This window comes from Notolabrus celidotus, chromosome 11, assembly GCF_009762535.1.
Source record: "Notolabrus celidotus isolate fNotCel1 chromosome 11, fNotCel1.pri, whole genome shotgun sequence".
Lineage (NCBI taxonomy): Eukaryota > Metazoa > Chordata > Actinopteri > Labriformes > Labridae > Notolabrus > Notolabrus celidotus.
In genome coordinates this window covers 23,948,656-23,961,841 of record NC_048282.1, presented here as the reverse complement: position 1 = coordinate 23,961,841, position 13,186 = coordinate 23,948,656, and the positions used below count along the sequence as shown (strand labels likewise).

The window sequence follows — 13,186 nt, the reverse complement described above, 5'->3', positions numbered from 1 at the left end:
ATCATTGATATCACTGGTGGTTTCTGGGGTGAGAGTAGAAATGCTGCTGTACAAGGTTTTGGCATTGACTCTCAGCTTAAGCAGTGTATTAGAAACACACATGCATTGGTGGACAAAGTAAACAGCTTTCATTACTTAAGTCAAAGTATAGATACTCCTTGTCAAATATTACTCCAATGCAAGTGAAAGTTAACTCTTTCAGATTATTACTTGAGTTAAAGTACTGGAGTAACTTGCTTTTAAAATACTTAAGTACTTCTTAACAAATCTCAAAACATTGTACTTCACAATTCATAATGGTAGCCAAGAATACATAGGAGTACATTCGACATGTTTATTTAGAAACATTACTTGAAATCTCTGAAACCTATACCATGGAATAAAACCAGGAACTAAGTTACTCCAAGCACACACAACTTGGTTTGAAATGTTCATCTGGAATGAAACAAACGTTACATAGCTCAACACACTTTCTCAGGTTGGACTGTGAATTTTTGTTTTGTTTGGGCAGAGTGGGAAACAGGAAGAACATTTCAAACCATACGTATCATTCTTCATTTTAAAAACCTCTAACACGGGCTGAAGATATGACCATGGGTGCTCAGGTGGAGAATTATAGCCATCATTCCACCTCTACATGAACTGCCTGATCTGAGTGAAATTTGCTCTGTGTTTGCTCCACGTTCAACTGTGGAGACGCACACGATATACAGTACGACTAAACCACTGAGACAAACAGAATGACACCAAACGCAGTTTACTGTCTTAGGGATCGAATTTCAGGAAAGAGAAGGAAATTCATGAGCTGACAGTAATAGTAACCTAGAGCACTGATAGAGAGATAGTGGAGTAAAAAGTACAATAATTGTCTTGCTGAATGTAGTGGAGTAAAAGTAATACGTTCCCCAAAAAAATATACTCAGTAAAGTACAGATACTCAAAAAACCGTACTTAAGTACAGTACTCGCGGTACATTTACTCTGTTACGGTCCACCACTGGACAGGTAAGGATGTAGTCAATGCACTGTGAGATTTTTCATCTTTCTATCTCAACAATACTTGGATCAAACACAGCTTTACTGATAACTCAATAACCTTCTTTTCTTCAACTATCCATTACCCAAGATGAACAGCAGCGGACCAACCTATCCCCTTGCCTCTTTGTATGTCGGGGATCTCACCCTGATGTTACAGAGGCCATGCTGTACCAGAAATTCTCACCTGCTGGACCTATCATGTCAATTCGTGTGTGCCGTGACATCATCACCCGCAGATCCCTGGGATATTCCTACATTAACTTCCAACAACCACAGATGGTAGAGTACCCATTTAGCCCAAAACCACCTCATTTAATACTTAGAAAATACCTTTTACGTTGAGAAGCAGCTCCTATGAGCCTAACAGGATTCATCACACTAACTAAGAATGTTATGTAAAAGATGCAACTCACTCAATCTGGAATTAATATGTACAGAGACCAGCTAATGATGTTCACGGGTAAAGGATTAAATGGATGAACTGATGTCAAACTGTAAAAACTGGGGGAGCAAATAATTTGGCTCATGGAATATAACCGGGCTTGTTCATCACACTTGGTATAATGATGACGAACGGGAGGTTAAAAAGTAGGGATGCACGATATAGGATTTTTTGCCGATATCTGATATGCCGATAATTTACACTCATTTAGCCGATTACCGATATTTATTCCCGCACACCAAATTGCAGAGATCATCAATTCTCTTCTGTATTAGAATTAGCATACAGTATTATGGTGATACTCATCACATTTGTTATGTAATATTCATTTCTTGTGCAAAATAAGAAAAATACTTAATACTTAAAACTGTATATTCATTTATGACAATTGCTTTCAAACAAAATTCATACAAAAAGATGCATCCTAATTAAAGCTTTGATGATGCTTTCCTGAGACAGTCATAACAACACCCACAACCAGGGCAAATTTGGCCAATTTCACATTTGACATAGTAAGTAACCTAACCTCTGTCCACAGGGAACATGTGAAAAGTGCAACTGTGCAGCATTAAACCCAAATTAAATAAATGGTTTACTCTTTGACAGTAAATGTGCCTAAATTAGTCAGCTACATGTACCTACAGACTGCTGCTTAAATTCAAATTTAAACTTAAAACATGAGCCCAACATGTGTGCTGCAGCCCATTAGTTTATCAGTTAATTATATCGGCAAATATATCCGATAGTTCATTTTAAAAACCAATATCGGCCGATACCGATAATGTGTCAATAATACATGCATCACTATTTAAAAGATTTGTATGATGAAAACTAATAATTTTTATCTTAATTCAAATCCTTCCAAGAAGTGTGACATGGCCTTACGTGTCAGATCATTGTTGTGATTAAGAGGACTTCACAGTGTGACTTTTTTTTACTCATTTTTCAAGCTGAGTGCGCCCTCGATACAATGAACTACGACGTTATCAAAGGCCGGCCTATCCGGATAATGTGGTCCCAGCGCGACCCGGGGCTCAGGAAGTCTGGTGTGGGAAACATCTTTATCAAGAACATGGATGAGTCCATTGACAACAAGGCGCTGTATGACACCTTCTCAGCATTTGGCAATATCTTGTCCTGCAAGGTAAGTGAAGTGGCTGGGTCATGGGTGCTAAAGCTGCACAGTCTCAAGCTGACCAGGAATGACCTGTGTTTGGTTTTAATCAGTGTTACATGAGTAAGTTGGATTTTAAACTTTTTAATATATCCTGATGTGGCGACACCACATGTTAACCTGTTATAAAATGTAGTCAGGGACATTTTAATGTAGAAATCATTAGCATGATCATCATATAACTATGACATGCTATGAGTGGATATGTATTATGGTCAAATACAATAATGCTCAGGTCGGCTGAGTCAGTGAGCTCTTTTAAATCTCTTCTTAAAACATACTTTTATCGGAAAGCCTTTCTGCATTTTATCTGAACTTTATTATTTTTTATTTTAACTGTCTTAAGAAATATATATTTTAAAATAATTTTATTTGCTTTGAGTTCTTTTAGGGGAATTTTCTGTCTTTTAAAATATGTTATATTTCTTTGTCTGGACTTGTGTGGTTTTATTAACTGCCTGTTTTATTTTGCTGCCCATGTAAAGCACTTTGTAACTCGGTTTTGAAAAGTGCTCTACAAATAAAATTATTATTATTATTATTATTTTTATTATTATGCATATCTACAAATTGAGTGGAAGCTGCTATCCTTTTTAGTTTGTTTTTTTCTTTGTAGGTGGTTTGTGATGAAAAAGGATCCAAAGGCTACGGCTTTGTCCACTTTGAGACTCACGAGGCTGCGAAACGAGCCATCGACACCATGAACGGGATGCTGCTGAATGACAGGAAAGTGTGAGTGAAGTATATATTTCACAAAGATAATCTGATGGAGTAAGTTGAGGCAAAGAGTAGGGCAGAATATGTGTTAACCATATTAACTATCAACACTGATATCGATGATTCTTTCAGAAGCCACAAAGTTTCTACAGATGACTATTTCTCGTGTTGTTTCTTTCGCTCAGTCGTAAGATTTTTCATTCGAACCTGGCACTGTCAACCCAAAGGCCCTTTCCCTGGGGAAAAGGTGTCATTTGACCCTGATTAGGTCAGTGAGAAGGTAGCATCTGTGTCTAGGGTTGTTGTCTTTTTTTGTGTATCGTAATTGCAGGAATACAGGGAAAGCAAATCAACAGAAACCTGACATGCTCATACAGTTCAGGTTTTTAACTTTAAAACAAAATTGAGGCAGAATTAAGGGTCAGATCTATTCAGTTTGACTTCCTGTTTCAAACATTTTTGTATGTCTGTAATGTCTTCATTCTTGTTGTTGGGCTGGGAGATAATGACTGAAATAGAAACCTCAGATTTGATGGATAAAACTTAAAGGGATAGTTCAGTGTTTTTGGAATAAGGGTTATTTGAGAAACAAAGGGGTTTCTCGGGGTATATGCTGGAATCCTGAGGTTAATTTCAATACCTTTTTTAAGACTTTTTAAAAAACCTTTCAAAAAAAATTTAAGACCTAATCGCAAGTTTAAGCTGTCGTTAGCAACACATAATTGCCCAACCCTTTATTTGACTGGTTTGTGTTCAAGGCCTTTTTTTTTCTGAAAGGTTTCTGTTATTAAATGGGGTTTTACATCCGGTTTTACTTTGAGAGAAACTCCATAGGATCTCGTGACGCTACGCTGTTGGGCGGACCTCATTACCGTGGCAACACAGAAATTACCGTGGCAACACAGAAATACCTTACTGCGCGGACACTGGCTGCAGAAAAATGTACAAGATGGCAGGGTTCAGGGACGGGGTTTTTTGGCTTCAAAACCGTTCAATGTGAAAAGGCGGAGTGACGCTGTCCATTTTATTTACAGTCTATGGGTGCAACAGGCTGCTGGTCTTTGCAATGCTTATGGAAGGCTTAGTAGAATTGAACTGTTCTGTTGTTTCTGCGTTGTAGTGCTACTAAACACAAGCCACTCTCTGGCACCTGAAGGCATATATGAGCACGCAGGGGGTAAATGAGAAGTTTAGGGCAGTTCTACAGTGCTAAATATAACCTCGAACTGCGCCAGCACCATTTTCTACAGTTGTGTTGTTTCTCACTCCTAAGAGATGGTGCCAGTAAAGTCTTCCTCCTTCGTCTGATGAGGGATACTGTGGAAAAAAACATGACCACTTATGTTAGAGGGCAGTCTCGTGTTTGGACCGCTGCTGCCTGGAAAACTATCAGTGCCAGATGTGTCTTTTACTTGTGCTGCTTCTTATAGCTGCCCCAAACTTTACAGCTAACAGTTATTCTAAAAAAAGAGCCCTGCAAATCTGAACCACTCAGGGATGAAGCTTTGTAATAGCATATGTCTCCTTGTTGATATTTACCTGGTATGAAGTACAGGAATTGGTGCTATTGTAAGCCAAAAAAGTGAGTGAATTTAATTCACCTTTAACATGGAACCAAATGAATAGATCCGATCAGTTTATCTCCCAGTTCTGTATTGGTGTTTGTTGTCGTGTTAAGATGTTTGTCCCAAATGAATGTTGTTGTTTTTGATACTGTTTGCTCAGATCATAGAAATGTCCACTGCGAAGCTTGTAACATATTCTCTCATCATTGTTGCCGTGGTGATGGGTTGGATTTTGTCTGTAGTTTTGTTGGCCACTTCAAGTCCCGCAAGGAAAGAGAGCTGGAGTTTGGCAGCAAAGCTATGAAATTCACCAATGTCTACATCAAAAACTTTGGCGAGGACTACTCTGATGAGAAACTCAAAGAAGTCTTTTCTGCATTTGGTAAGAAGCATCCCAGTAACTCTTTGAATTTCATTTGCATTATTTTGACTTTGCATATCAGATGTTAACAGACTCATTTGTGTTTATCTCTCAGGGAAGACTCTCAGTGTGCGCGTGATGAGGGACGAGAGGGGGCGTTCAAAAGGGGTTTGGCTTTGTAAACTATGCTAACCATGAGGATGCTCAGAAGGTAGAGTGTGTGTCAGGTTTCTTTGTTCACTCAGGTTTGGTAACCTGCCAACAGAGGCACTTCTTTATGTTGACACTAAGGGTGGAGTTACAACAGTTTGTCATTGTTTCACTGCCATGTTGGCTTTATCTAACTCAGCTGGCCATAAACAAGGTGTCAGTTGTAGTGAGGCAGAGTTCACACACAATCATGAGGGAGGAGTCTTGTTCCAGTTCTGAAGTTACATCAAGGTTTGTATGTATGGACTCTTAGAACTAGGGATGCACCGAAAATTCGGCCACCGGAATGTTTTGGCCAAAAATGGCCAAAATTGCATTTTTTGTTTTTGGCCCAAAGACTTTTATCACTGAAACAACACGGTCGAAACAGAATGTTGTGATGATGCAAGCAAAAACCATGGGCAACATCAGCTGCATCCGTTATTCCTTTAATTGCAGCACTAAAGCGTCTTCTAAGCAAAGAGGTTCAGACGGACCACGGAGTGAAAACAATGAAAAGTACACTCTTAGAGTCTGTCAGCACACGTTTCACTGAGATCTATTTGGATCCCCTGCACTTATTCGCAACTGTACTTGATTTCATTTTGGTGCATCCCTACTTAGAACTGCAGCCCTATACTCATTAAAGAATCAAAGTTTTTGGGGTATTTGTGTAAAAGAAAAAAAACCCTAGTCAAAATAGTCTGCTTGTTAGCACACATACCTTTATTTCAGTTAATGAAACTATTTTTTACATTCTAGTTCTTCTTCAAACTCAACCTAGTGCATTTACATTGCCACTCACTATACAAAAAAGGTGTATGTTACTGGTTTATTAAAGCTGGGGTTAGTAGTCATATTTAGATACACTTTTTGTTATACTGGTTGAAATGATGTTTATGTCCCAATGGTAATCAATACGTAATGAGTTCTTCAAAAGAGCGAAAAAAAGCCGCTATCTACAGCCGGAGTAAACCTGGGAAAACACCAACCAATCCCTGCCATCTGGAGCCAAACTATGAAACCAATCAAATCCCATTCTGCTGTTGTGCCCGCCTCCTGCGCGTACATTTCATGTTTGTTTGTATTTTTAACTTTCACCATGATAATGTTTTGATGTTTTCTTACCGCTGAGTGAGACATAAGTTGACGTAGTGCAAAACACAAACAATGTGCTGAGGACCGGTTTTGAATCAGTCACGATCATGTGGACGCGAATCAGCGAGGGGTTAGATTGAGTTCTGAGGAAATGTTACATTCAAATTCATGCTAGTTTTCTGTGACTACCAACCCTAGCTTTAATTCTGTGCTGTGTAGAAACATGGCACTCCAAGATGGCAGCCTCCTGGAAGGGTAACCTGCTGCTAAGTAGAGGCTCTTTGACTACAAAGGAACATGAAGTTAAAAGTGTGACATGAAAATATCTGTCAGTGCACTCTAATTTATTTGTCCCTGCTAAGATAACAAATTCATGCCCCTGTTGTTTCTTCAGGCAGTTGATGAAATGAATGGAAAGGATCTGAGTGGGAAAATCCTCTTCGTGGGTCGGGCTCAGAAGCGTCTGGAGCGCCAAGGAGAGCTCAAGCGAAAGTTTGACCAGATCAAACAGGACCGCATCCAGCGCTATCAGGTGCTTCTTTATGAGATGTAGACTTTTTTCTTTCTTTTACTTTGCTCCCCAACAGACGGACAAGATTTTTACATGCAGTGTATATACAGGAGTGGAGTGCTTTGATATCCGAAAACAACAATAACTGAAAATGTCCATACTTGATTTTAAGCTCCATATCTCTGGCATACAGAATAGATGGCAAGGATGACACTTGTCAATCAATCAATCAAGCTTTATTTATATAGCACCTTTCATACAAATCAAATTCAACCCAAAAGGCTTTGCAGCGATTGAAAACAAGAAAGAAGCAGAAATAAAATAATGAAAAGACATATTAAAAAACAAAAATGGATTTTAAAATAGAGAATAATGAACACCGACAACAATAAAATATTTGTAATTAAAATAAGTTAAAGCATCAAATTAATATTAAGAATATAAATAGTTAAAACAAATACATTTAAAAAGGGTAAGGATAAGAGTTGAAGAAATAAGATAAGATAAGAGATTCCTTTACTCGTCCCACAATGGGGAAATTCAAGTGTTGCAGTAACAGAGTAGATAATAAAATTAAGGCTTAAAATGTCAATAAAACTGAGTAGATAAATAAATGAATGAATGAATGAATAAAGATAAAATAAGATAAACAGTTCAAATTAATAAAATAATAAAGCAACATTTAAATCAATATAACAGTAAAAAGTAAGTAATACAATTGTCAAACCCTACATAAAAGCCAGACTGATTAAATACGTTTTTAGTTCACATTTAAAAAAATATCTCTGTCAGCTCCTCTCAGATCCTCCGGCAGGCTGTTCCATAGTTTAGGAGCGTCCTGGCTGAAAGCAGCTTCACCAAATGGTTTTGTTCTCCTCTAAGGAACAGTTAAAAGAGAGGAGCCGGAGGATCTGAGAGGCCTTCCTGGTTTATACACTAAAAGCATCTCTGATATGTAGTCTGGTGCACGGCCATGCAGCGCCTTAAAAACTAGTAAAATAATTTTAAAATCAATACGAAAAGAAACAGAAAGCCAATGTAAAGATTTTGAAACAGGCGTAATGTGTGCTCTCCTTCTTGTCATTTGTAATTCCAGGGGGTGAATCTGTATGTGAAGAACTTGGATGATGGCATAGATGATGAGAGACTGCGGAAAGAGTTCACCCCATACGGCACAATCACCAGTGCCAAGGTTTGTGTTGATTTCAGACATGAGAACACTCATGTGCCCGTTTTTGTGAACTTTTTAAAAACTTCAAATGAAGAGTTACAGGTAACTAAGGTTCAGTCAATCCTTGATGAATGTCACATGCGGTGCTCTAAGCAACAAATTATTTCATCTTGTGTATGACCAAGTCAAGTAGCTATATCAACAAAGTCATGTGTGACCCCTGCTGACCTGGACTAGCCTATATCTCCCGGTGTCATTGGAGGATCTGTTCCTACAGAATCTTCTTGTCAACCGCGAGGATTCGGAGTGACTGAATGCTTTAGTGGTCCTGACATGATGGTATAGCTACTCAACCTGATAAGGTGGTATCATTCAGTGCTTAAAGCTCCGCCTCTGGCAGCCAGGAGGGATGAAATAAAACAGCAAAGCTTTAATACCTGCCTAGTTAAATGCCTAATTCTTGATTTCAGGTCTTAATCTCTGACTCTAAAGTCAGGTTTCTGAAACAGTTCTGACCTTGAGCCTCTTCTTCTTTTTTTACCCCTGAAGGTCATGACTGATGGCTCCCAGAGCAAAGGCTTTGGCTTCGTCTGCTTCTCTTCACCTGAGGAAGCCACTAAAGCGGTCACTGAAATGAACGGGCGGATTGTTGCCACCAAGCCGCTGTACGTGGCTCTGGCTCAGAGGAGGGAGGAACGGAAGGCCATCCTGACCAACAAATACATGCAAAGACTCGCTTCTTTGAGAACCATGACCAGTCCCATCATTGACTCGTACCACCAGGCTGGATACTACATGACCGTACCACAGGTAAGTTTGAGAGTGTAGGAGTGTCATAGAGGGGAAATCTAAAGTTAATCCCAGAAGACTACATCAAGAAAATGTTTTTATTAAGGGTGTAAAGATTCTTTTTAACAACGATTCGATTCGTATCATGATTTGTGGTTGCCGATACGATTAAAGGACGATATTGGTTCATTTAGAACGTTACAATCTGAAACGATTCAGTGACTTGAAATCGTCTCAGTAACTTTTTAGCCAAAAATTCAACCAGTGTGACTGTGAAATAAATACCTTGATACTGGACAGTCCTAGATTCCTGTTGTTGCCGTGATGTTTTACGCCGCAGCTGAGTTTTGTCGTAGTCTCTGACTAAACATGCTGGCGAGGCCTGAGGCTTCTGCAGAGCTGATGTTACCTTGCACTGCTGCTGCAGCGGGAACGCTACAAGAGGTGCCTGGACGGTCTGCGTTGTGTGAAATCCCATGGCGCTTTAGTAGGTGGTGGGATAGGTTAGTCGCGTTGCCGTGGTACTTTACTTGACCTTTACATATCCTAAAAACTTTCTTTGCAAAAAGCCAGAGTGTTTCCACATGCTGGACCACAATGGTGGCTTGATAATAATAATATCAAGCCACCATTGTAATAATAATAATAATAATAATAATAATTCTTGCAAAAAAAACACATCCATATGAAGTCGGCCGTGCTTGAATGCAATGCGTTATTTCCGAGTATCGATACAATCGATTTATTACCTTTTAAAACAATGTTAGATCGATATATGTTGTCCGGAAGGCGAACTTGCCAAGCACATATCGATGTAGTCGGATCATAGGAATATAAATCGATACATCGATGTAGTAGAGGAGTCTTTACACCCCTAATTTTGTTACAAACAAGCGCTTTGATGCTTTCCTTAAACTCTTACTCTATGGACTTTCAGCCTCCTGCTCGCTCATTCTACAACCACAACGCTGTCAGCAACATGAGACAAGTACCTCGATGGACCGGACAACCACCCAGAGCGCAGGGTGAATGGATGTTTTGTTAATCTGCAGATTGATGCATGGTAATATTCAGTGTGAGTGATTTGTCATCTCTCATGTTTTCAGGCCCTTACCCAGCTCAGTATGTCGGCGGTTCTGCTCCCCGTCGGGGACCAGCCCCCATCGCCACCGTCAGACAGGCTTCCACTCAGGCTCCTCGCGTCATGAGCTCTTCACAAAAGACAAGTATGACTAGAACTATGACGACGCCAAGTGAAATGTACCTGGCTGTACGTATCTGATGCATAGTGTCTCTTTCCAGACAACATTGGTACTCAGACTGTTGGAGGGCGTACTGACGTGCCTGGTGGGACCAGAAGCGGCCAGTACAAGTACTCGCCTGCAGTGAGAAACGCCCAGCAGGTTGTTACTGTGCCTATACCCATGACCAGAATACAGGTACTGTTTCCAACACAGTAGTACAGAGTTTTTCCTGTGGAGAAAGCAAAGCAATCACTTAGTTTTGTATGTTTTAGATTTGTTACACAAAAGCCCTGGAAAAATATATAATGATAATACAGAGAAACAAAAAGCAACTGCTGTTTCACCTTCTTCTCCTCCACACTGTCTCCAGGCTGTTCCTCCTCCTGTGATGGAGCAGCAGATTCATTTTCAAGGCCAAGAGCCGCTCACCGCCTCACTGCTGGCTGCAGCTCCGCTCATGGATCAGAAACAGCTTCTTGGTACGTGGCATCACTCAATTCATCCTGTCACTTTCCTCCCATATAGATTAAAGCAGTTTGTGTATTTAGTTGTGTTGTGTTCTCTCTCTGTGGTGAAAATGAAGGGGAGCGTTTGTACCCGGTGATCCATAACCTTCACCCAAACCTGGCAGGAAAAATCACCGGGATGCTGCTGGAGATCGACAACTCTGAACTGCTGCACATGCTGGAGTCGCCAGAGTCCCTTCACGCTAAGGCACTGATGCATTCACCTTTCTTTTAGTGTTACTATTACTGAGATAATGTTTGAGGCTAGTGCAGATTACAGGAGGTCTTGTAATCTACATGTGGCTTAGGAAACTAGGAACAAACAAACATCTGTTCACACGTGTTTTACTGTTTTTCTTAAAGATCTTATTTTGTTAGGACAAGCTGATTTGCCATTACTTTTTGAAATGTAATTTAAACATAAGCTCTAAATCTTGAGCACTGGAACCCAGTTTTCATCCACATTTTATTCAGTGGTTAAAAACATTTGGCCAAACCCTTTGAATATAGATTTTAAACTTCTATCCTATACCCAACATAGACATCATAAAGAGAAGACGCTGCATCGACCGCTACTACCTATTGGCGCTGACGAGTCGTGGGGCCGCCATCTTGGCCAGGTCACCCGCTCCACTCAGTTTAACCTGTTTGGATGGCGCAATTAAGTGTCGGCGCATTTAATCAATCATAACTCACTGAATACTAAACGGGTTTTCATGTTAGGTTTTTTTCTGCAAAACGTCATACATGTAGGTATGATACAGGACACATGGTTTGGCGTATTTTAATTTTCATAGTGGGCTGAACAGTAATAGAATATTCTGATATGTGATATATGTGATGTATGATAGGTATTTTGCCGCACAGTGTTCTGGCATCTTGAAGTCTCTGTTGCTTCAGTTTACGTTTACAGGTAGGATCATGGGTAGGATGACCGGACCAACATTTCTTGCGCCCCAGCAGCCAATGCGGCGTTTACTCTTTATATGTCTATGATACCCAAGGACTGCTGTTAAAAAATGTTCCTTTTTTTTCTGTGCCTGGTCAGGTGGATGAGGCGATTGCTGTCCTGCAGGCTCACCAGGTGCAGGGTTCCTCTCCCAAGAAGTGAAGAGCCCTTTAAGGTCAGCATCTAATTTTATAGCACTGTGCTGTTTTCAACTCAATGTGTGGAAATAACTACAGAGAATATATCAAATGTGGGGTGTTTTTTTAGCCCTTGTAAGCTTCACAACTCGTCACATCCACAAAGAACCATGCAGAGCTTTGTGTCTGAGAAAGTGTGCTGAGTTGAAGACATTAGATCTGATCATTGAAGTATTAACCATGGGTTTTTTTCCCCCCAGATATCTGCGACTCTCTGGAGGATAAAAAAGGGGAAAGAGAGATACATTTTGGATTAAAAAAATGAAAAAGATTTTCAAAGTGACAGAAAAGAGATTTGTGAAGTTAAACTATTTTGTTGTTCTAATCTGTTTTGTTTGAAGATAAAGTTTACAGTATATGCATCAAACCTGTCTTGACTCATTTGTTAAGCATGAAAGGTCAACACAGTAGCACAAGAAGCATTTTGTTGATCATCCTGAGTTTGGTGCACGTCCTCTCTGTATCCTTGTACTGCCCTGAGACACATCAGGCTCATTACTGCCCCCCTGATCCATGGAGAGTAAGAGCATCACATGTGGTTGGTGTTTTTCCTCCACCAGCCACAAGGGGCAACTGAAGAGCACCTCTCTGAAACAAGGACATCAGAGGTGAGATCTTTTCCTTCATGGGGAGTATCTTCAAACAATTCTGTTTAACTATTGAAATGAAAGGAAAATGCTACATCACTTTACCTGCTTATGGCAGCTCTCAGCTGTGTTGTCAAAACCATGGCTACAATTATTAAATGTTTTTTTAATGTAAATTTAGACTGCACACATCTGTAAGATACAGGACACTAGTTTATCAATATAGACTTTAAAACTGCATAGAGCAGTTAACTAATGATTTCAGTCTTGCCTTAATTGATTGCACTACATAACCTGTGAAACTAAGGTTAAACACCTTTTAAGAATTGTGTAGTGGCAGGATAAACCTGTTAATATGAGCCCTTAGAGGGAAAGCCAGATGTTCTGCTGTAGCAGTCAGGGTGACCACAACTTCAGAATCAACAGTAATGTTTTTTATATCTTATTAGTCACTATAAGCTACCGGTGTTTCGTCATCAAGTTAGACTTCAGTGTTGAATTTATTTTTTCCTTGATTTTCAACAGTTTTGCTTTACACAGGAATCCCTCTTCCTTCAAATTTTAAGTTAGCAAAATAAATGTTTGATTTTTTTTCTATGCTGAAGATTAACAAATTGGTGGCAGTAGGTAACCCCTCAAACCAAATGCA

General features: G+C 39.7%; 1 protein-coding gene across 1 annotated transcript; it reads left to right on the top strand.

Moving 5' to 3' along the window:
* Window positions 1-1,113: 1,113 nt before the first annotated feature.
* LOC117822012 (embryonic polyadenylate-binding protein-like) lies at window positions 1,114-12,317 on the top strand. Its single transcript, XM_034696605.1, is given in 16 exon segments — window positions 1,114-1,316; window positions 2,430-2,623; window positions 3,270-3,385; window positions 5,178-5,317; window positions 5,412-5,458; window positions 5,460-5,507; window positions 6,978-7,115; window positions 8,191-8,286; window positions 8,815-9,075; window positions 9,992-10,079; window positions 10,161-10,280; window positions 10,357-10,493; window positions 10,669-10,777; window positions 10,882-11,012; window positions 11,853-11,928; window positions 12,151-12,317. Coding segments are annotated over 14 exon segments (1,668 nt in total). The 5' UTR covers window positions 1,114-1,316; window positions 2,430-2,449; the 3' UTR covers window positions 11,916-11,928; window positions 12,151-12,317.
* The last annotated feature ends 869 nt before the right edge of the window (window positions 12,318-13,186 follow it).